At 47.1% G+C, this 22,078-nt stretch overlaps 1 protein-coding gene across 4 annotated transcripts in view; it reads left to right on the top strand.

Annotated features, from left to right (window-relative positions):
- The window catches only part of MED12 (mediator complex subunit 12), a 34,826-nt gene extending 13,690 nt beyond the window's left edge, over window positions 1–21,136 (top strand). Inside the window, exons 16-44 of one of the 4 annotated variants that reach the window (XM_054289420.1) lie at window positions 110–254; window positions 1,183–1,301; window positions 1,424–1,567; window positions 2,324–2,487; window positions 2,625–2,756; window positions 3,300–3,527; window positions 3,728–3,872; window positions 4,153–4,273; window positions 4,966–5,067; window positions 5,780–5,893; window positions 6,151–6,314; window positions 8,973–9,152; window positions 9,318–9,389; window positions 9,667–9,827; window positions 9,918–10,079; window positions 10,161–10,272; window positions 10,492–10,581; window positions 11,003–11,112; window positions 11,601–11,736; window positions 12,006–12,167; window positions 12,710–13,087; window positions 13,419–13,569; window positions 13,759–13,961; window positions 14,373–14,453; window positions 14,656–14,873; window positions 15,456–15,612; window positions 18,268–18,426; window positions 18,582–18,663; window positions 20,656–21,136. In XM_054289420.1, the coding sequence (XP_054145395.1) occupies window positions 110–254; window positions 1,183–1,301; window positions 1,424–1,567; window positions 2,324–2,487; window positions 2,625–2,756; window positions 3,300–3,527; window positions 3,728–3,872; window positions 4,153–4,273; window positions 4,966–5,067; window positions 5,780–5,893; window positions 6,151–6,314; window positions 8,973–9,152; window positions 9,318–9,389; window positions 9,667–9,827; window positions 9,918–10,079; window positions 10,161–10,272; window positions 10,492–10,581; window positions 11,003–11,112; window positions 11,601–11,736; window positions 12,006–12,167; window positions 12,710–13,087; window positions 13,419–13,569; window positions 13,759–13,961; window positions 14,373–14,453; window positions 14,656–14,873; window positions 15,456–15,612; window positions 18,268–18,426; window positions 18,582–18,663; window positions 20,656–20,699 (4,236 nt within the window). In that variant the 3' untranslated portion in view covers window positions 20,700–21,136. Of the gene's footprint in view, window positions 1–109; window positions 255–1,182; window positions 1,302–1,423; window positions 1,568–2,323; window positions 2,488–2,624; window positions 2,757–3,299; window positions 3,528–3,727; window positions 3,873–4,152; window positions 4,274–4,965; window positions 5,068–5,779; window positions 5,894–6,150; window positions 6,315–8,972; window positions 9,153–9,317; window positions 9,390–9,666; window positions 9,828–9,917; window positions 10,080–10,160; window positions 10,273–10,491; window positions 10,582–11,002; window positions 11,113–11,600; window positions 11,737–12,005; window positions 12,168–12,709; window positions 13,088–13,418; window positions 13,570–13,758; window positions 13,962–14,372; window positions 14,454–14,655; window positions 14,874–15,455; window positions 15,613–18,249; window positions 18,427–18,581; window positions 18,664–20,655 lie in introns of all 4 variants that reach the window. The other 3 variants (XM_054289419.1, XM_054289418.1, XM_054289421.1) reach the window with 3 other exon arrangements.
- Window positions 21,137–22,078: the final 942 nt, after the last annotated feature.

Raw genomic sequence — 22,078 nt, 5'->3', positions numbered from 1 at the left:
AGCTTCTGAGATGAAAGTTTTCTTTTTCTTTCAGAGATGCAGATGTGGAACAAGATTAAAGCATTCAGCCTTGTAGTTGCTAATGCAGTTGTCTCTTTTGGGTCCCCAGGAGGAGTCATGCAGTCATGAGTGTAACCAAAGGCTGGTGGTTCTTTTTGGGGTTGGAAAACAACGGGACGACGCTCGCCATACCATCAAGAAAATAACCAAAGACATTCTAAAAGTCTTAAACAGAAAGAGCACTGCAGAGACAGGTTAGTAGAGCTGGAGACACTCCTTTCTGAAGTAAGAGCATCTTTCCAGTTGGCTGATTCCCTTGTCTGGAGTCTCACAGTGAAAGGATTTTACTCAATCTACAGTGTCTGGTAAGAGGTACCAGTGAATGAGTCTGGAATGGTGCTCTGTTTTCAAACATACTAACCAGCAAGTAAGACAATTGGTTTCCTGCTGGTAATATGTTTAATTAACTTGCCTTCAGAAGAGAATTGGGTCATACAATGTTCAGAGTGAGACCCTGGCCAAAGCTTTGGCTTTCCATATATTATTTTGTTTATTCTTGCATTCGGATCCTTGTACAAGAAGCAGAAAATACTTTGCCAATGCATATTTGGCAAAGACTTCACTAAATGTATCATTCTGTTACACTTCAGGCATGTGCTAAATGTGTAGGATAGGAAATTTAGATAGCTGGGTCAAAATCAACAGAAAGTGTCTGATGTTCAACAGCAGAGAAACTGGCTACAGTTTTTCTTTCTTAGTCTGATGCCTTAAAGGCAACTTAAAATGTGGTGAAAAGATGATGCTTTAAAATGTGGAGTGCTCTGACAAAGAAACTTTTGTGGCTGAGCATCTCCAGTCCAGAATGCCTTTTCTCATCAGAGAATAGGTGTGTTCCAAATCAAGGCAGAAGGATACTCCAAGGAGTACTTCCATTTGGGATAAACTTGGTGTATGCCCTACTGCCATTCTTAGGTTAGGGATTCCTTAACTTCTTTTTTTTTTTTTTTTTTTTTAATTAAAGATAGTCCTTAATCAACCTAAGGTCTAGGACTCAGGCCTTTTGCCTATGCTTCATCACAGGGGCTGATCTTGCTGGGGAACTGTCATAAGCTGATGACTGATGTTTATTCCTCTGGTGAGGAAAGCAGCTAATACTGTTTTTGATGTTTTCAACTTTGGTAGGTGGAGAGGAAGGCCAGAAGAGGAAAAAGAGCAAGCCAGAAGCATTCCCAACAGCTGAAGATATCTTTGCAAAGTTCCAGCACCTTTCTCACTTTGATCAGCACCAAGTCACATCTCAGGTATGAAAATTTGAATACTGCTGTCCTTCTTGGGGCCTGACTGAATCTCTTTGTATTACTGAGAGCAGCTTCCTGGAAGGAGATGAGCCTGCTGAGGGACTCAGTGTTGTCTGTGTTTGCAGGTATCTCGTAATGTCTTGGAACAGATCACCAGCTTTGCTTTGGGAATGTCCTACCACCTGCCTCTGGTGCAGCATGTGCAGTTCATATTTGACTTGATGGAGTATTCACTCAATATCAGTGGTCTGATCGACTTTGCCATCCAGGTAAGGGCAGTGTGCTCAGATGCTCCCTGCAGAGGGGTTTGTCCTGAGAGGCAGCAGATCTGTGCTCTGATAGTTGGCCTGCTCTGGTCATCCCTGGGGACCCTCTGACCTGTGTCATGGAGGTGGTCAGATTATATGGCCATTGTGATGCTTCTGGGCTGCAGCTGTCAGGAAAAGGTTGTCTGTGGCAGATAGTCTTGCATGTTCTATTCTGAGGATTATTCTTCCAAAGGCTTTAGGCTTGTTTCCAAAGGACTTGCATCTCTGTCCCTGGTTGCAGCAGGGCCTTGTTCTGAGTGAGAAGGGGATTGTCAGTCCCTGGCACCTTGCCTGCCTTGCTCCCCTGGAAAGATCCTTGGCACATGGCAGCTCAAGCTGCCTTCTGGATCCTGCTAAAATCCTGTTGCTGTTTCTGCAGCCTGTACCAGGTGTCTCTTGAAGCCTAGCTGATGGAATTGTGGCTGTTAGCCTGGAAAAGATCAGAGTGAAACTTAATGCAGAATAGAACTACCAAACAAGCTGCTTAAAACTGCCTGTGGCCATATCACAATTACCCTCTGATACCCAAGCCCTGACAGCCCCTTTTACTGCCTGAGACATTTTGCCAGCTGTTCTGGGGCGCATCCCTAAGCAGATTGTGCCTGGCAGTGCCTTTCCTGGCAGATCCTATAGGCTGTGGGTTTGGTGTGCCTCCTCCCTTTCTGACCATCCCTTACCCCTGTGGCTGTTGAAGGGTTTTTCTGTCATTGGGTGCAGTTGCTGAATGAACTGAGCGTGGTGGAGGCAGAACTGCTGTTGAAATCCTCCGACCTTGTTGGCAGCTATACCACCAGCTTGTGCCTGTGCATCGTGGCTGTGCTGCGGCACTACCACTCCTGCCTTATCCTGAACCAGGACCAGATGGCTCAGGTCTTCGAAGGGTAAGGGCCTCTCCCCTCTCTGTGTGTAAGGAAATATATATGCTGGGGTTCATAAGGGCCTGGACATCTATGTCCTTCCTACAAGGCAGCTGTTTGGTGCCTGAGTGTTCAGCTCACTGTGCTTTGTCTCTCTGCAGTCTGTGTGGGGTGGTGAAACACGGCATGAACCGCTCGGATGGCTCCTCAGCAGAGCGCTGTATCCTGGCCTATCTCTATGACCTCTATACCTCCTGCAGTCACCTCAAAAGTAAATTTGGGGAGCTCTTTAGGTGAGTCTGATGCAGCTGAGGTGCAGTGGGTACTGCCCACTATAGCACCTTGACTTAAACTTTGCTTTTGATCTTGTTTGATGGTATTGCTCCTGAGAAATTCCTTGTTTGGAAAGGAATGGAGAACAGAGCAAAGAGCATCATTAGGTCCCTGTCTATGTCATGGGAAAACTGTCCCTTGTGGTTTGGGGCAGCAAACTCTAAAAAGTGTGTGGTGGATTTAGACCCAAAGGAGGGTGAGTGGATAAATTTACCAGAGGTTTCAAATGATGTATGAGAAACTGAGTCTCCTCCCTGCAGAAGAGGAGTACTGATAGAAATTTTGTAAAATTCTAGTTGATGTGGAAAATAAACTGAATGTTCAACATGTCTTAGAATGCAAGCATGGAATGAATAGGAAATAACAAATGTATTGATCTTTATTGGTACACAGAGATCTTGGGTTTCAGCATGTTCTTTCCCAGAGAGGGTTTGCCTTTGCTCACCAGAATTCAGTGGCCATGTAGCTTTTTGTGTTCCTAATTGTTTTTCTGTCCTGTTTAGTGACTTCTGCTCCAAGGTGAAGAACACAATCTATTGCAATGTTGAGCCATCTGACTCCAACATGTTGTGGGAACCAGAGTTCATGATTGACACTATTGAAAATCCATCTGCACATAACTTTACATACACTAACCTGGGCAAGAGCCTCAATGAGAACCCAGCCAATCGCTACAGCTTTGTCTGTAATGCACTGATGCACGTGTGTGTGGGACACCACGATCCTGACAGGTGAGAGGCAGAGCTTTCATGGCTCTACTGAGAAAGTAAATTTTTTAGGTGAGGGTAAGGAAACCAGTGGCCATATCTTGGCTGTCGTGGGATGTGGAGAAGGAGGAGCCAAGGCGGGGGTCCCTTAGAAAATCACTGATCTGATGGCATGCATGAGTAGCAAAGCTGACCCTCTGCTTTTTTCATTATTTATTTAACAGGGTGAACGACATTGCTATCCTGTGTGCTGAGCTAACTGGCTACTGCAAGTCTCTAAGTGCCGAGTGGCTGGGTGTGCTCAAAGCTTTGTGCTGTTCCTCCAATAATGGGACCTGTGGCTTCAATGATCTCCTCTGCAATGTTGATGCAAGTGCAAACATTCAAAAGGGGAAAAGGAATTGAAGCAGGAGTGGAGGGATCCCTTGGGAGAAGGCAAAAGTGAACAAGGGATGGAGGCCTTGTCTTCTGAGGGCAGGGAAAAGGCTTTGAATGCCAGGGGCTGCTGTTGGTGTTTGTTGCAGCCTGGGCAGACCATGGACATTGACCAGGGGTTAAGGGCCCTTCTGCCACCCAGCTCCTAGGAATTGCTGACAGAGGGAATGAGGTAGAGGCTGTTAGGATCACTGGCTGATCTCCTCTCTTTCAGGTCAGTGACTTATCTTTCCATGATTCCTTGGCCACCTTTGTTGCCATTCTCATTGCCCGGCAGTGCCTGCTGCTGGAGGACCTGATTCGCTGTGCTGCTATCCCCTCACTCCTCAATGCTGGTAAGTGCATCCCTGCACAAACCTGTCTGACTCTCAGTCCTGGCCCAAAGGCCTGTGCTCTCAGTCCTGGCCCAAAGGCCTGTGCTTAATGCATACTTGGTGAACTCTGTAGTTGTGAAACATGCCTCTAATACTTCTTTTATACTTTATGGCGCTTAGAGAAATTTGAGGCTTTTGATTTCTATCAAAAACTGCTTGTGCTAAGGTTTTTCACTGCCCTGCTCTCTCGAGTTTGTGTACAAGCTTAAGTAAACATGGGGAGCTGTTATCAGCCTCACTGTGACCATTGTACTCAACTCTGAACTCCAGCAGTATGCCTCCCCCTGATAATAATGTTCAGCTTAGCATTTTGGCTAAAACAGCCAGCTGGGCTTACAGCACCTGTGCCACTGCCTTATTCTGCCACCAGCCTTCCTATCTCTGCTCTGGGGATTGCAGTATCCAGACTCCTGACAGGGTGAAGCTGGAAGAATGGAGCAAGCAGAAAGCAGTGCATGTCACTGGGGATAATACTGAAGGGTTTGCTTGCTTGCATGTTAATTGCTGCACATGCTCCATATTTGTAAATACAATAAGGCTGCTGCAGCTTCTCAGCTGTCTGCTCCAGGGCAGTGCACTGTGAATAGCTTTTGGATTGAGAGTCAGCTGTCCTGGTGCTTAAGAAATCTCAGTTGTCTCTTTTCTTTACATAGCCTGCAGTGAGCAGGACTCAGAACCAGGAGCACGTCTGACCTGCCGGATTTTACTCCATCTGTTTAAGACTCCACAGCTGAACCCATGCCAGCAAGATGGCAGTAAGTGAATGAACTTAAAGCCTTTCTTTATTGTGGAAGTACTAAGGCTCTTGCACTCCAAGAAGAGAGATATGAGACCTTATGGTTAGAGATCATAACCTGCTTGCTTTGAATAAAGCAGGCAAAGCCTGATGCACTTTCTTCATAGGACAAAGAACAGTGTCCTTCCATTTATGTCACTCCCTGGTAGCCATGCATTGGGGAGAAGGTTTTTGGAGGCAGGAAACCAGCCAGTAGAGGTGGCCTTGCTGTCACTAAGCCATTAGAGTAATGATCACTTCTTCTTTTGTGTCTTGAGCTTTGTATAGCCTCTTAACTTGGTGCCAGAAGCTGCTGTTTTACAGCACTTCTTTTTTGTGTGATGATGGAAACATTCCAGGAAGCTCTGTTCTTGGCTTCTCACCAGTATCCTGATAGCTCAGATTTCTAAATCCAGCTTGTGTTTTAGGTCTAGGGTACTGTTGGAGCTTGGAGTTCATGACACAGGCTCTGCACCCCATTTGGATTTCATGGTTCAGTTGTCACAATGTGATTGGCACTATGCTTCTTGAAACTTAATTAAATGGGCCCCATGTTGCAGTTAGGAAAGGAACTGGCCTCAGGATTCTCTGAGCTGGATTTTATGGTACTTGCTGGCACATAATTCAGGCAGCTCTGAGCCCGTGCCTTTCTCTGTGCTGAGTATTGCCTTTCCCCTTTGTCCTCTTTGCAGACAAACCAACTGTGGGAATCCGCTCTTCCTGTGACCGTCACTTGCTGGCAGCTTCCCAGAATCGTATTGTGGATGGAGCAGTCTTTGCAGTGCTGAAGGCTGTCTTTGTTCTGGGTGTGTACCTGTGTGAGCCTGAACCTATAACCATGTTTTTCAGGGGAGTGAGAGAAAGGCACTGTTCATGTTGGCTGTGCAGAAGGCCAGAGATCTGTTCTGGTGAATGTGGCGTGTCTGTAGCTGTAAACATGCTTTGAGTCTGTTGGCTGCAGAGAAGTCACTGATCACAGGGAGAGTTTACAGAATCTCACGATGTTTTTTGAGTCAGCCTTTGTGGCTAGAGTTGTTGTGTAACACTTGTGCTTTCCTTTTAGGAGATGCAGAACTGAAAGGCTCTGGCTTTTCCCACCCGGGAGGGGTTGATGATCTCATGGATGATGAGCTGGGCACCAGGAAGGCTGGTGGTCGGGTAGTCACTGTAGAAACAGCCAGCTTGGATATTTATGCCAAGTATGTGCTGAGGAGTATATGTCAACAGGTGAGTCTGTCCTATCTCTAGGTGTGTCCTTATCCCTTCTGCATACAGATATATCTCACATGCCTTTCTTCAGGTTGGATTTGGCACGTATTTCTTTGAAAGATCAGTGAAGAACCTGCAGTGTTTCTGTCATGTGACAATACTGAGGATTGCTCACTGTTAGCAAAACACAGAGACAAGCAGTGCTCAGGAATTAGGTGTTGCAGTGCGCAGGGACTGCATCCCCTTTGCTTTGGCAACAGAACAGGGCTCCTGTCCAAGGAGGGGAGTGCTGGAGTGCTAAGCTGAGATGTGTGCTGAAGGCAAAGAAGATCAGCACAAGAAAGACAGACAGATGGTTTATTAAAATGATAAATGGTGTCTTTCAGGATGCAGCCTGAGTGTTGCTTGCAGCTAGGTTGTTAATGTATCCCTGGGCTTTGCATTGCCCTGTTTAGTTAATTAAAACAATGACAACAAAAGCCTTTTGCTTAGCCTAATATGACAGCACCAGTATTTCTATTCCTTTGTGGAAAATTGACACTTGAGGAGCTGAAGCCTGGCTAATAATGTTGCAGAGTAGAGTGGCCATGCTGTATGAAAATGGATGTTGAAAGGTATCCTTAGCCTCAGTTATAAGTTTATTCTCTCAGCAGGGAAGATGTGGTGTTACAATCTGAAACCTGTATTTTATATTACTAATGTGCACACCCACCATTGGTGCTGTGTGTTGTCCTCATGCTATTGTTTATTAATTGGCTGACTGCATAGCAATTTTACCACCTTACCAAAAAGGAATTGGAACCACCTATTTTTAAATATAAATTCAACCTTCTTGATGTCACTGAAACCTGACTGTAGCATTTCCAGAAGTAGATATTCCCTTGCTGATCAAAGTATCACTGCTCATACCAGTTGTTGGCAGCACGGGTTATGTAGAAGTGAACATTCCAGCAGACACCCATGAGTTACCATCAATTTGTGCCAGAGCTTCTGCAGGCTTCCTGCAGCTGTAAAGGGCTGGTAAAATGCTGTGTTTAATATTAGCACCTCTTCTGTGAGCAGTGAACTTGCACTATCATTGCCTTAAATTGTAGGTTGTGATTTCTCTGTCTCAGGTTCAGGTGTATATTTTATAATAGACTTCATTGTGAGAGGATTAGGAAAAGGAGCAGATTATAATTAATTTAAAGTTTTTTTATAGACTACTAGAACTGTTTGGGCTGGAATGGACCTTAAAGATCATAAGCAAGGCCACTTTCACTATTCCAAGTTGCTCAGGGCCCTATCGAACTTATCCTAAACACTCCCAAGGATGGGGCATCCACAGGTTCTCTGGGCAGCCTGTTCAGTGCCCACCTCTCAAACCTGTCCAGATATCTCTCTGGATGTCCCCTTCCCTCCAGCATGTCTTTCATTCATCTTTATACCAATAAAGTGGATTGGAAATGAAGTCTGAGTTCTTGTAAGAAGCTGAGCAAATGATAAAAAGTCTTCCCAAGGAAATGTGTATTACCTAGGCAAGAAAGAGAAGATTATTATTAAGACATTGTGATGTAGCAAGACTGAAGGGGGAAATGTAATAGGCAGTGGAGAGGTCACCACATCTCATGTGCAAACTTCATCTGGAATGAAGATAATGATCTAGGCTGTGGTTTCACAAGGATTTCAAACCAGTGTTTTGACCTTTTCAGTCTTTGTGCTTCAGTGCTTAGTTTGCTACCCACTGCTGAAGGGTCTTTCCAGCTTTCTAGGCGTAGCGTCAGCACCTGTGCATAATGAACTGGATCCTCATCTTTTCTTTTGTTGTCACTTCTCAGTGGAACAATGCTCTGATCAGGCTTCCTCTGCAGATGCAGAAGTGCTTATATAGCAGTCCTCTGTTGATTTTAATTCAATGAATGTGCCTAATTTTAAGTATGAAGAATTTCTGCACTAACAAATGCTGCAGGTTAACTGTAAATTGAGTGAAGTACCTACCTCATGTTTGGAAACTGCTGCCCTTATTATTACCATGCATTTAGGGAGCATCAACTGAAATCAAGAGGCTGACAATAATAGTTTTCTGTCTACCTTCTCATAATATGTGACTTTATAAGGGGCTTGCATCCAGTCAGTCATTTTCCTTTCCAGAGTCTGAGAAGTAAAGTAATTGGTTTTTACTAAGTTTGGCAGTGTGTTTTCCTTTACTATTTGAGAATTAAGGTGTGTGCTTTTCCCCAAGACATGTTCTGGTTTAGTGCTAGCTGCAACCCTGAGTAACTAACTTAGGACAGCTCCAGAGCTTTGTTGTGCTGGAAATAGACCAAACAATTTTAAGTGATCCCTTCTGATCTTCTGAACCCAAGTGGCAGTGTTAAGGGAGCCAGGACATGGTAGTGACTGTATACTGTTAAATCACACCAATATTTTCTCAAAAGAAAGAGCAACTACTGTATTTCATTACTGCTGACTTGTCAAAGTTTGTTTCCTCTGTTCTGATTACTGTGCTGTGCCTGACGCCTGCTGAATCAGGATAGTACAGTTCATGAAGAGAAATGATTATCAGGCATAACTGCATAGTAATAAGGCTTTTATGATTTTGATGTGTTCCATGCATCTCTCTGAGACTGAAAGCAGGGGCGTTGGTTTGGAATCAGACATCAGTTTGACTGTGCTGACTCTGCCTTCGTCTTGCAGGAGTGGGTAGGAGAACGATGTCTGAAGTCCCTCTGTGAAGACAGCAATGACTTGCAGGATCCTGTCCTGAGCAGCACCCAGGCCCAGAGGCTGATGCAGCTGATTTGTTACCCACACCGGCTCCTGGACAATGAGGAGGGAGAAAATCCTCAGCGGCAGAGGATTAAACGCATCTTACAGGTGCAGCTGCTGGCAGAATCTGAGTGTCCTACTAATTGCCTCATGTAATTGCAGCCCTCTGAGGGGTCTGACACTCATTATGGTGGCACCTTGAGGGTGTGGGTTGGTATAGTCTGAACTGAGATAAGGCATTATGTGAAGTGTGTATGTGTGTGTGTGTTACAGAATTTGGACCAGTGGACCATGAGGCAATCCTCGCTGGAGCTGCAGCTCATGATTAAACAGACAGCAAGCAATGTGAGTTTCTGCTCAGAGGGGATCATACAGGGGAGGATGAAGTGGCTGCTTGTGAGTTGGTGGGGAGGTGGCCTGGCAGAAGTGGGGGTAAGGAGAAAGTAAACAGTGAGGGAGTCAGGCTGTGAAAGCCAAGCATGAGAAGGAAGCAATGAGTCTGAGACCCCAGGAGCAGCAGCCATGGGGAAGTTGGCAAACTGAGTTTGTACTGAGTTGAAATGTGGAAGCCATAGGTGCTCTCAGAGAAGGACTTGACTATCTTTTTCTTCCCTACCTGCAGGAGATGAACTCCTTGTTAGAAAACATAGCCAAGGCCACCATTGAGGTATTCCAGCAGTCAGCAGAGACCAGCTCTGCTAGCTGTACTGGTAATGGAATCAACAATATCAGTAGCTCAACAAGTGCTACACCCGCCAGCAACAAATCCAAACCCATCCTCAGGTAGGTGTAGAGCCAGCACGCAGCTCTCTTGTAGACAGGTCTGAATGTTAAATTGCATTGCAAACAGCTTTCCTCTCCTGTTTGTCACAGCTCCCTGGAGAGATCAGGAGTGTGGCTGGTGGCCCCTCTGATTGCCAAGCTTCCAACATCAGTGCAGGGCCACGTGCTGAAAGCTGCTGGAGAAGAGCTGGAGAAAGGACAACATTTAGGGTCATCATCCCGCAAAGAGCGGGACCGCCAGAAGCAGAAGAGGTGAGTCCAGGGGAAAGGCAGGCAGTGTTTGCTGTGCTGGTCCCAGCCTGGCAGCATAGCTCCTTCTCTGTTCTCTCACAGTATGTCCCTCCTGAGCCAGCAGCCATTTCTGTCACTGGTGCTGACATGCTTGAAAGGTCAGGATGAGCAGCGGGAAGGCCTCCTCACCTCTCTGTACAGTCAGGTCCAGCAGGTAGGGGTCTTGTTTCTCCCCTCACTTCCCTCAGGAGCTTGCCCCTCCAGCAGACAGGCTCTGGAGCATGGCCTCAGGGTGCTGCTTGTCTTACCCTGTTTGATATAGGGAGCTTGAGCTGACCATTTCTGAGTCACCAGACAGTGAATGGTACAAGCTGCTCTCTCTAAGCTTCAGCATACAGCTGGTGAGGTCTGTCCTCTCTTCTGTATTTCTTAGATTGTTACAAATTGGCGAGAAGATCAGTACCAAGATGACTGCAAAGCCAAGCAGCTGATGCATGAGGCCTTGAAACTGCGGCTGAATTTGGTGAGCAGTTGCAGAAAAAGAGCTTAACCATCTGGGGTGAAGAGTTGTCTGCCTTTTCCTTTGGAACAGCACACACTGGAGGGTCTATATATGTCCTGAGGCAAGGAAGTAGGAGAGACACTTGTGCTGCTTCTAGGTCTTGGGCCCTGAGTAGGACAGGGTGCATGAATAAACTCCCTTGCTCTGTTTCATCAGGATGAAATCCAGACTTGGTCTCTTTTGTAGATGTGCCTTTCCCTTTGAATGCCTTTGCAGCCCACAGAACTGCTACTTGCATCTGAGGTTTGGCTGCTGACAGCAGTCTCCCTCAGCTCTCAGTAGGAATTAAGCTCCTTTAAACCCTGATTTAAGCTCCTTTCTCACTTCAAAATCTCAGTGTTTCTTGGTGTCCTTGTGACTAAACTTACCCTTTCTCTGCCAGGTGGGAGGAATGTTTGACACAGTCCAACGCAGCACACAGCAGACAACTGAATGGGCCGTGCTTCTCCTGGACATCATCAGCAGTGGCACTGTGGACATGCAGTCAAACAAGTAACTCACAGTCTGACTTCTGGTCTATACACTTCCCAGGGAAGGCAGTTAGCATGGCCCTGTTTCTTATGTGAGCTGGTTGTTTCTCTAGATGATCTGTCAGAAGTGACAGGTGAAAGAGGCTTTGGAGTAATAGCAGGCTACAACTTAGGTCCTGATAGCTGAGTGCACTCTGCCATATTCAGAACAAACTTGGCTTTCCAGATGCAGAGAGATGCACAGGGGAGAGCTGAGTCTGCTTTTTAGAGGTGCTGAATGGATACAGAGGAGTCCAATCTTAATCTCTGTACTGCACCTAATTCATGTGGGAGTAAAACTCAAGTGTAGTGTATAAGGAAAAGGAAGATTAGTGTGGGAGGTTATTTTGAAGACTGACACTTCAGAATGTGGGGGAAGTCTTGACAATTTAATAGTGTTTGGTGTTGCAATGATGGCAGAAGCTGTTTATCAGTTTTTCAGGCGACTGACCTTTCTGCTCTGCCCTACAGTGAGCTCTTCACCACCGTGCTGGACATGCTGAGTGTTCTCATCAATGGCACCCTGGCTGCTGATATGTCCAGCATCTCTCAGGGCAGCATGGAGGAGAACAAGCGGGCATACATGAATCTGGTCAAGAAACTCAGGGTGAGGGATACCAGGCCCTGTATGGGGACCAGAGCATGCTGTGTTGTGGTTGTTCAGCTATGCAGATTCACCTGTGTCTCATAGACACTGCCTGTCCTGTTTCTGCTGTTTAGCTGAAGTAGTGAGGGTGACTCCTGTGACTCTGTGGGCCTGAAGGGTGCAATGGTGAGAAGTAATGCAGGGATGGAGACCAAAACGAGAAGAGGCATAGGTGGGCTTTGGATGGTTTTTCCTGAAAAGTTCAAGTCCTCTTTGTTCCACTTGTGCAGAAGGAGCTGGGGGACCGTCAGTCTGACAGCCTGGAGAAGGTGAGACAGCTACTGCCACTTCCCAAGCAGACCCGAGATGTCATCACCTGTGAACCTCAGGGATCCCTCATTGACACGAAGGGCAATAAAATAGCTGGCTTTGATTCCATCTTCAAGAAGGAGGTAAGTGAAGCATTTTTGTCTGTATCACAGCTCCTGAGTGCAGGTGTCACCTTGTCCTCTGATGCCTTGAGTCTGCACAGCTTGGGAGGCATCTGTATGCAGTGCCTCATTCCCTGACGAGCCTGAAGTGGCTGGCTGCACGCAGACAAGCTGGCACATAACCATGTCCAAAAAGGGCAGAGCTGGGGTGTTAATGCTTGGTGATAGCATGCTGCTGTGACCTGAGATGTTAACTAAATTTGGGGTTTGTATTTATGGTTATATGAAGTGTAAAGAGAAACACATAATCCCTGTCACGTAAGTTAATGGCAGAGCCAGTGTGCAGGAGGCTGGCAGAGATGGACTGAAGGGGACTAGACAGTTGTTGATGAAGGCTTTTAGAAATGACTGCTTTGCCACCTGGAGGAGCAGGGACCATTAGCAAGGACTCAGACTGTTTACTGAGAGATCTGGAATAGAGCCTGAAGAAAGGACAGAGTTACACGTACCCTCACAGGAGCAACAACAGGGACTTGAAGGTTCTTATCTCTTTTGCTTTAAAGGGTTTGCAAGTCTCTACAAAGCAGAAGATTTCTCCTTGGGATCTTTTTGAGGGTTTGAAGCACTCGGCCCCTCTCTCCTGGGGATGGTTTGGGACAGTGCGGGTGGATCGCAAGGTGTCCAGGTTTGAGGAGCAGCAGAGGCTCCTCCTGTATCACACACACCTGAAACCCAAACCCCGCAGTTACTACCTGGAGCCTTTGCCACTACCCCCTGAAGAGGAAGAGCCTCCTACACCTGTGGCTTTAGAGCCAGAGAAGAAAAGTGCAGAACCAGCCAAGGCTGATAAAACAAGCTCCAATCCTGCCGCCTCCACTGAGGAACGCAAGAAAAAACAGAGCAAAACCAAGAAACGCAACCAATCTGCCAGCAAAACTGAGGTAATGGAGGGTCCAGCAGCTCTGGATGTCCCATGTCCACCACTCCTAGTCACAGAACACTCCCTAGAGGCTTCCTGAGGAGCCTGAGAGTGGTGTTATGGTGAAGATGTGATGTGTTTCCTCTCAGCTGGGAGTACTGGAGCTTTATCCTGCTCTCTGTAGCTTGGGGCAAGGCAAATACTTTCTTAATCCCTGATGGGAGGAAAGGAGTCTGCCCAGCTCAGATAACATCCTTGGCTTCCTCCTGTGGACTTTTCAACCTTTTAATAGTCTTCCTCCATGCATGAATTCCCAGTGCACATTGATCTTTCTTACTGCTTTGTCTTTGCAGGACTTTGTGTTGGGCCCTAGCCGAGGGGTTTCATATGGAGTTGGCATGCCTACTGATCTCTTGCATCACCAGTCAGGAGGCACCATGTCAAGGCTGGCATATGGGCAATCACCAGTGGGTCTCTATGCCCAGAATCAGCCTCTTCCAGCAGGTAGGTGCACCAGAGAGCCAAAAATATTTTACCCCTTTGGGAACCTTTTTTAGTAAGATGGTCCTATGCAGGTCCCTGCACTTTCTCCTTTTGCCTGGCATGTGTAGGTACAGTGATGAGCAGTCATTCTGGAGCTATGAGGTGCAGCAGTAGCTGTGACTGCTCTGCCTGTTTCTCTTCCTCGTGCAGGTGGCCCTCGCCTGGACACATCCTACAGACCAGTCCGCGTGCCACTGGGAAAGCTGGTCCAGAGTCGCCCTCCCTACAGTGGTGTGCTGCCTCCAGGGATGGGCAGCATGATGGGCATTGACCCCTCCTACAAGCCAGTGTACAGGCAGCAGCCTCCAGTGTCCCAAGGACAGATCCTGAGGCAGCAGCTGCAAGCAAAGTTGGTAAGTCAGAGCTGCACTCTTGCTGTTGCTGACTCCACAGTACAGCATGGCCAGGCTGTTTGGTGCTGTCCCTTTCAGCCAGGACTGCCCAACTCTGTATCTGCTATGGAAATATGTTGTTTCTTGTGCCTGCTTTGTGGGCCTATTTCACTAACAGTTGAAAGAGGTTGTCATAGAGTGGCCTCTGGGGAATGAGAGGGGCATGTTCTGCCTGGGGGTGGCAGGTTTTTTAGTGGTCTGTTTGTCCCAGGTCAGGGTGAAACAGAAGTCATGAGCATGTGCCTGCTGTGCAGCAATCTCGTAGGTTAAGCAGTGAAACCTCTTTGGTTTAGTGGGAGCTGCTGAAAAGAGAGCAGCAGTGTTCCTGCCCTTTGCAGATGTTGGAAAAAGCACTTCTCTCTTGCCTTCCAGCAGGGCCAGGGCATTATGGGCCAGCAGCCCGTGCGCCAAATGGCTCCAACCCCGTCTTATGGAGCACTGCAGCCCTCCCAGGTAAGTGGCAGTGACTGCAGGTAGGGCTGGAGTCTGGCTCCAGCACAGGGCAGCAGCTTTGTTCTTGCTGCTAAAGCCTGAAAGCTCTTGGCTCTTCTCCCTAATGAGCTTCCCTGTGACAGTATTTACAGGAAGCTGATCTCCTATGTTCTGTATTCCTTTTCACCCTGTGACTAAAAAAGGCTTTTTTGTTTCATTCCAGGGTTACACTCCTTATGTCTCCCACATAGGCCTTCAGCAGCACCCCTCCCAGTCAGGCACAATGGTACCTCCTACCTATTCTGGTCAGCCCTATCAGAATTCCCACCCCAGCTCTAATCCTGCTCTAGTGGATCCTGTTAGACAGATGCAGCAGAGACCAAGTGGCTACGTGCACCAGCAGGCCCCTGGCTATGGACACACCTTGGGCAACACACAGAGGTACCTCCTGCCCTATGGGATGTTAGTTATCTCTGTTTTGTTAAATGTTTCCCTGCTCTGCTTGCACAACTTTAACAGCAAACTGTGAAAACCCTGTTCTCCAGGGTTCTCCCTGTTGCTTCCTCAGAGAAACATCTTTATCTAGCTTTCTGTCCAGGGAAGAAACAGAGAGATGGGATGAAATTTGGAAATGCTGGTTGTAGGCAGGAGACTGTGTTACTAGCCAGAGAAAGATGGCATAGAAAAGTATGAGGAAAAGTTACCTGGGAAAGTCATCGTTTTGGTTTTAAATCTAACCAGCATATCACCAAAGGGCTAAATCTGAGATTTCCATTGTTCCTGAGCAGGCATAAATGCAGCAGGAAAGCCATGCAGAACAGTGGGGTGATGACTGTTATTTAGGGCTTCTAGGTTGTATTAAACCCTCGAGAGGCCCTTGTGTCCCTCACTTTTCTGCAGAGACAGCATGGATTGCAGGGGGCTCTTTGGGCTGTCTGTTGATGTCAGAAGTTGTGTTTGGATTAAAGAAAACTGGCTGCCTGTGAATCCTTTACTCCATGAGCTTGTCCTTTCCTCCTGCAGGTTTCCTCATCAGTCAATACAGCAGACCCCCATGATGAGTGGGATGAACCATTTGGGTCCCCAGGGAGTCCCGTCAGGAATTCGACCCAGCCAGATCCTTCCTGACCAACAGCAGCAGCAGTACCTGAGGCAGCAGCAGCAACAACAGATGCTGAGGGTGAGTGGTTGCTGACAGGAGGAAGGCTGCTGGAGCTGGAGGAGGCTTGCTCAGTGCTGCTTACCTCTGCCCTTCTGTGTCAGGAAGGATGTCACTCTGTTGGAGGCTGTCTGTGGTATTTTGTTAGGCAGTTCTCCCTTCCTTAGAGCTGGCCACTCCTGATGGAGATTCCTGCTGCACTGCCTTGTGCCAGCCACCCAGCATGAGCTAAAAGTCTGTTCAGTCCTCTGGCCTGTGTCCCACCTCTTCCTGCTCCAGCTGAGCCAGTAGATTGTGCAGAAAGTTTGCTGTTGTACAAGTGTGGCAGGAGCTAGAAACAAAGTGAAAAGCCCCCTGTCCATGAAAGAGCAGGAAAGTTGTGCAAGATCATCTTTAGGGGCATATCTGCATTTCTCAAGATCAAAATAAGCATTGGTTAGTTTCCATTGGCAAAAAATCTGGCATGAATCAGTTCATGTACTCCATTTCTTACAGCAGATGGTGAAAAACTGATCCAAAGCCAACTGTTAGACCCAGCTCTCTAGGTTCAAAGAAGATCACAAAGCATGAGTCAACAGACATGAGTATTCCATGGATTTGCATTATGATCTTAGGAGCATTAAATTCTTACATGAAATAAAGATACATTTCTAGGAATGATAGAATTATAGAAATTATAGTCAGAGAAACACAGTTATTTTAATTGGTGAATCCAATGCCTTATGACAAGGCCTAGCAAACCTGTGGAATATGGGGAGACTTTACCTGGCACAGAGTGCTGAGTCTTTTTGTTCAGAGAGTGGCCTGAGTGAGAGTGGTTCCTGCAGAGAGCTGCAGTCAGCAGGATCTGAGAATTGCTGCCTTGCACTGGACAAGAGAACTGCCTCTGGCATGGTCAGCAGCTTTTAGTCCTTTTGATAAGTAGCACCCCCTGACTATTCACTTTGAGTTTCCTTTAGCATTCTCCATCACTCATATTTAGAAGAACATGCCTCAGACAAAATGCTAACACTTCTCCTAGCTCAGTAACTTCATGTATACCTTCAGCTTTTAGCTGACTTTGCTTGGTTGCTCAAAAAACCCACAAAGGTGGAGTGCCCAAGCTATCCCATGACTGGGACTCCTGCTTTGTTACCTGAGGTGTGCCTGGTGCTGGAGCTGACTTCCATCATGCAGTGGCCTGTGGAAAGGATGGGTGGCCTTTTGATTTGTCTTATGTGGGTTGGTAGACAGCTGCTGCAGGAAGGTAGGACATGAAATTGGTATCCTGGCCCATTTAGTCAGTCATCTGCTTTCTTGTGTATCCAGGTTGCAGCATCCATGTCAGGAACCTGTGACCAAACTGATATAAGTGGGAATGCTGTTCTAGAAACTCACTCCCTTTGAATTTGAATCCTTGATCCACTGAATTCTTGATCCAATGTGTTCATGACTGGTTCTTGTATGAATTATTATTGTCCACTGTGTCCTGTTTACTGGCTGTTCTTTCTCACTGTTATTTGCCCGATGTACATTCCTAGGGAGCACTTGCAGCTTCCAAAGGTCAGGGTTTTCTAACCTTCTTTCATAAGACACTGTTCCTTCTCCTGATTGTGTTTTTGTTTGTTCTCTGAGCCTGCTCAGGGTTTGAACCTTGTCCTTTTGAGCCAGTGACTGGAGCTGTACCTACCATCACCACGTTGGGTTTCTTATGATAACATTAATATTTTTTTATTTCTGCTAGGAATTTTTTTTTTATCTAGAGAGTTAAAAATTGCTTTGACAGATGGGAGAATTGTCTGGAAATTAGGAGAAATGAAAAACCTTGAGATTTCTGGGTATGTTCTGACTCCAACACACTGAATATTCTTCTCAGCATAACTAATTCTGTAAACATTTGGTTTTGAGCACTGAATCCAGTTTTATCCACATCCTTTTATTGAAGTGTAACACCAGCTGTCATGAGTGGCAGGGAAGGACAGCAAGATAGATTGAAGAGTTGGGGGACATGACTGAGAAGGAAAATCTGAAATAGCTGGATGTGTTGCATTAGAGAGACAAAGACGACAGGAGAGATACGTCTCCATATTTTTTATCTTAAAAATAAAGGAAAAAAACCCTTATCTCTTTTTATCTCTAGGCTGTAGGACCAGAAATTGCCTTAAAACACAACATGTGAAATTCAGGGTAGAGATTAGGGAAAACTCCAGTAGTAGGAGCTGACCTGGAGTGGATTGTGTAAGGAGATTATAGGAGCTCTGTTGCTACCTCTGAAGAGAATCTGAGAATGAGTCAGGCAAATACTCATTATTCATTATTGCTGATCTTAACCAGGAGGCAAAAGATGAAGCAAGCCAGCTTTTTGAGTCCTTAGTTTTCTATTCTTGCACCTGGTTTGCTCCTAGTAATGACCAGTGGACTTGGAGTTCTCTTCCGGTCATCTGTCAATATTGTAATCTATTGTAATCTGAAACTTTGTTGCTGTCTCTGTATTTCTTGCCCTTTCTCAGGCTGGGGTGGAGTCCTGGTGAAATTTGAGTAATTTAGGTACCTGTTAGGAAAATGGTGCATGAGGTGTTTCACTCCATGGAACACATGGAACATTTCCTCCTTAAGCCCTCGCTGTGCCCCGGTGCCGTGTGTGTTGCCCTGACGGTCCCTTCTCTTTTGTCTTCACAGCAGCAGCAGCAACAGCAGCAGCAACAACAACAGCAGCAGCAGCAGCAGCAGCAGCAGCCCCAGGCAGCGCAGCCCCAGCCCCAGCAGCAGCCCCAGGTGTCCACAGTGCCTCAGCCCCAGGCGCAGGGCCAGCCCCCGGGGCTGGGGATGCAGGCTCTGCCCCCCCAGCAGCCCATTGTGAGTGTTCCCTGAGGCACAGGGACAGTCCACACACATCCAGCACTGCTCCACCTGCACCCCCCCTTCTCCCTCCCTGAGCTTGCCAGGGCCTGTGTGAGTGCTGAGCCTGCCAGCCAGGGGCTGTGCCTATAACTGTGTTTCTCTCTTTGCAGTTCCAGCGCCAGGGCCTTCAGCAGACACAGCAGCAGCAGCAAACAGCTGCTCTGGTTCGACAGCTTCAGCAGCAGCTTTCCAGTAAGCCTGAGTGTTCTTGATCCTGTTGCTAGTCTCCTCCCTGCTGTTTTCTATTGCAGGTACTCTGGTGTAGAGAAGCGAGGCTGAGCCAGACTGTCTGTCTGAGGACATAAATTATGCTGGCAGGGAAGTGGCATCAGGACTTAGAGCTACCAGCCCAAGGGGGCACAGCAGCAGGGAGGGCAGTGCTTGCCAGGTTGTGAACAACCTTCCAGACCTTCCTCCTGCTGCCTGCAGAGGGACAAGGGAGCTGAGCCTTTGTAGGGATTGCTGCACAGCTTTCCTGAAGGGATCCAGTGTGCAGCTTTAAAATCATCTGAGGGTATTTTCTCTGCTGCAGGTGACCTCTGAGGGGCATAGGGAGGCTGTAATCCTGGAGCAGTCACTTGGTGCATGACCCAGAGACACTGTGGTCGTGTTGTGAGCCAGGCAAGACTTCTTGGAGGCAGGAGGAGTGCTCTAGAAAGTGTAGCTTCACACTTGCTGTGTTTGTGGTGGTCACAGCAGGGTAGTGGCATAGATGTTTTTCAGTCTGGCACTGTATTCCTATAATCTGTATTGAATTACTGGCTGGAGGATCACAATACAGAATTCAGGTTCTATGCTGTTCCCTTCTGAATTGCCTTCTGTCATTGTCTTCTGTCACCTCACTGGTTTTTCTGCTGTAAAAATGGCAGAAATGCTATGAAAATGCTCAGAAATGGACAGCACAGTTGATAGTTTTTTTTGTTTTATTTTGCACTGAGAGTGAGACTGTGCCAGATCTGGTAATGTGTGGAGTGGGGGACTTGGAAACTGTGCTTATACTTGTTCCCTGATGGAAAATTCTGAGTCCTTGTGGCCAAAAACCTCCCCAAACCAGGTTTTAATGTGCTGAGCTTCCCACTAGCCTGATTCACAAATGATAAGTCTGTGCCAAAGGATCTCAGCTGGGACATTCAAATATAGGAAGACCTTGTATAAGAATCTGAATACAGCAAAAGAGCCATATTTTTGTAGCCTTTCTGCACAGCAAATGGAGCTGTTGTATCTGCACTAGATGTGTGGGTCCCATGCAGCCTTGTGTCAGCATTCAGCTTCCATGCTGCCTCCTTGGCTTTGCATCACCTCCCCCTGGAAGCCTCTGGAGTTCTCATCTGTAGTGTCAGAGATGGAGTGGAAAGCAGGAGGGTAAACCAAGACCAGCCTGCACAGGAAGGGGACAAGGGTGTTCTGGACCCAGGATATGCCTTAGGAGGCTCCAGGGTATCCCTGAATGTCCAGAAGAGTTGAGAAGGCAGCAGGCCAGCCAGGTTACATTCAGCTCCTTTTACTTTAGTGGCTTAGGGCCACACAGGCTGATGTTTATGTTCAGGAGAAAGAACAACATAATTTTATGTATCAGACAATACTGAATACTGTGAGCACTGTAAATCACAAAACAGCAGTCCCAGCAGTTTGAAAGTTCTTTACCATGTATCTTTACCATGTTTCCTGCCTTTGTGCCATCTGGAAATCCTTTGGGCCTGTATGGAGATACTGACAGGAAGCCAGGGATATTTTCTCTGAAACCTTTGGTTTCTGGGAGTGCTTTAGGATGAGTGACACTAGCTAGCTCAGCAGCAGAAATTGTCTAATTTTATAGAGCTGACTTTCTTTCAAAATCAGAAATAATGAATCCATAAACTCATCTTCCCAGCTGCTTGCCACCTTTCAGGGCTTTGTTATGGTCTTCCAAGAGGGATGGAGAGATTTTCCCTGGAAACTTCAGGATCAGGACTAAAATATATCTCTCTCTTCCTGAAAGAATGTGGGATCCTGGCTGTGCTGCTGCTCAAAGGCTCAGGCAGATCTGCAGCACAGGGAGTACCACACTGGTTAGATTTTATACTGGTTATATTTTCCTTCTCATGGCCTGTGACACTCCTGACACTGCCCTGGTGATGTGGGGAGGGGAATCTCTTTTCTGAACTAAACCTTGTGACTGTTTTAACTCTGTCTTGACCTCAACAGATACACAGACACAGCAGAACAACAACCCATTTGGACGCTACTGACCTGTGGCACTTGAGCCTGATCAGGAGGGAGACATCACTGTGGATGGACACAGCCTCTTCAGCCTGGCCCACTCCCTGGGGCAGCCCCCACCCTGTGTCCTTGTGTCCCCCAGTGCTGCTGCTGTCTGTCCCACAGGGAGATGCCAGGAGGAGCAGTTTATTGTACAGAGAAAGTGTTTTTACTATCCAATTTCTATACAAATGTTTATGGAGATCCCTTGTGGCTGATAGTCTCCCTTCCCACTTTGGTTTCAGTTTTTACTCAGTTTTTAGTATTTTTGTTAAAATAATGATTAAGACATTGTAAAATTTTGTACTTTATTTATACCAGATGAACTCCATACTGCAGACATTCTCGGATGAATACAGAGAGCTTACTTTGCAAACTGAGTGTGTATTCAGAGCCTGCCTTTCCTCCTCAGCACTCCTCCCAGTACAGCCCAGCAGCACCCTCCACACATGGGCTTCATCTCTTCCTCAATAGAACTAATGTCTGCATTTTTAGCTTTTGTGAAGGCTAAACAATTTCGTTTGGGAAGGAAAGCTCTTCCCTGTTTATTTCATAAGCTGGTGTTCACACACTTGCAAAGGTTTGTGCAAGCTTTGTAGGATTTTTATGTTGATTAAGGGCTTTGCTGGTAGTCCTGTTGCATGTTCCACCAGGACACTGGTATAAAATGAAGAGGGACTTCTATTGCAGGGTAATTCTGAGCTCTAACCAGCCCAGCTTCCCTCACCACAGCACTTACAGAGATGCTCAAGCTCCTTACCTCTGCAGTCTAGGAGGAGCTGCAGACCGAGTGCACTCACAGTGCTGCTTCTTGCTTCTCACTACAGCAAGGTTTGGCTGATGAGCACCAAGGCTCCTTTGTTAGCTCCTTCCTCACAGCCAGGGTGCTTTCTCTGCATGGGAAATGTGCATTCTGAACTTGTGCCCTGCTTAGTGCAGCCTGCTGGCATGAGCTCTGATGTTGGTGCTTGCTGCTCCTGCTGTCTGTTGAAGCTGGAAGCCACCAGCACCTCTCTTCTCTAGATTCTTCCTCGGCAGCTGGACCTGTGGTTCTGTGGTAGCTTTGCTTGACCAGCCTCATCCTTCTATCCCATCTGTGTGGGATAGGATGAGGCCCCAAGGACTCAGCAAGGAGCTGCACCTGATCTTCATCTGAGGGCAGATAGTTCTGGAGGATGGACCACTGCATGAAGGCCAGCTCAGGGCCCTATCAGGGCTGGCAGTGTCCCTTGTCCTTGTTGATGGGCTGGTGTCTGCTGTCCCAAGAACTTTCCCTATCCTCAGTGGGAGCACAGGTGAAGCTGCTCTCTGCTGTCTGGGGCTTGCTTGTCCCTACACCCTCTCTGCCCTGCTTGTCCCCAAACACCTG

The sequence above is a fragment of the Melozone crissalis genome, unplaced genomic scaffold (genome assembly GCF_028551555.1).
Source record: "Melozone crissalis strain CALT ecotype California unplaced genomic scaffold, PUWL_Pcris_2 ptg000068l_1, whole genome shotgun sequence".
Classification (NCBI taxonomy): Eukaryota; Metazoa; Chordata; class Aves; order Passeriformes; family Passerellidae; genus Melozone; species Melozone crissalis.
The sequence above is the reverse complement of the archived record's forward strand: the minus strand, read 5'-3'. Positions and strand labels throughout refer to the sequence as shown.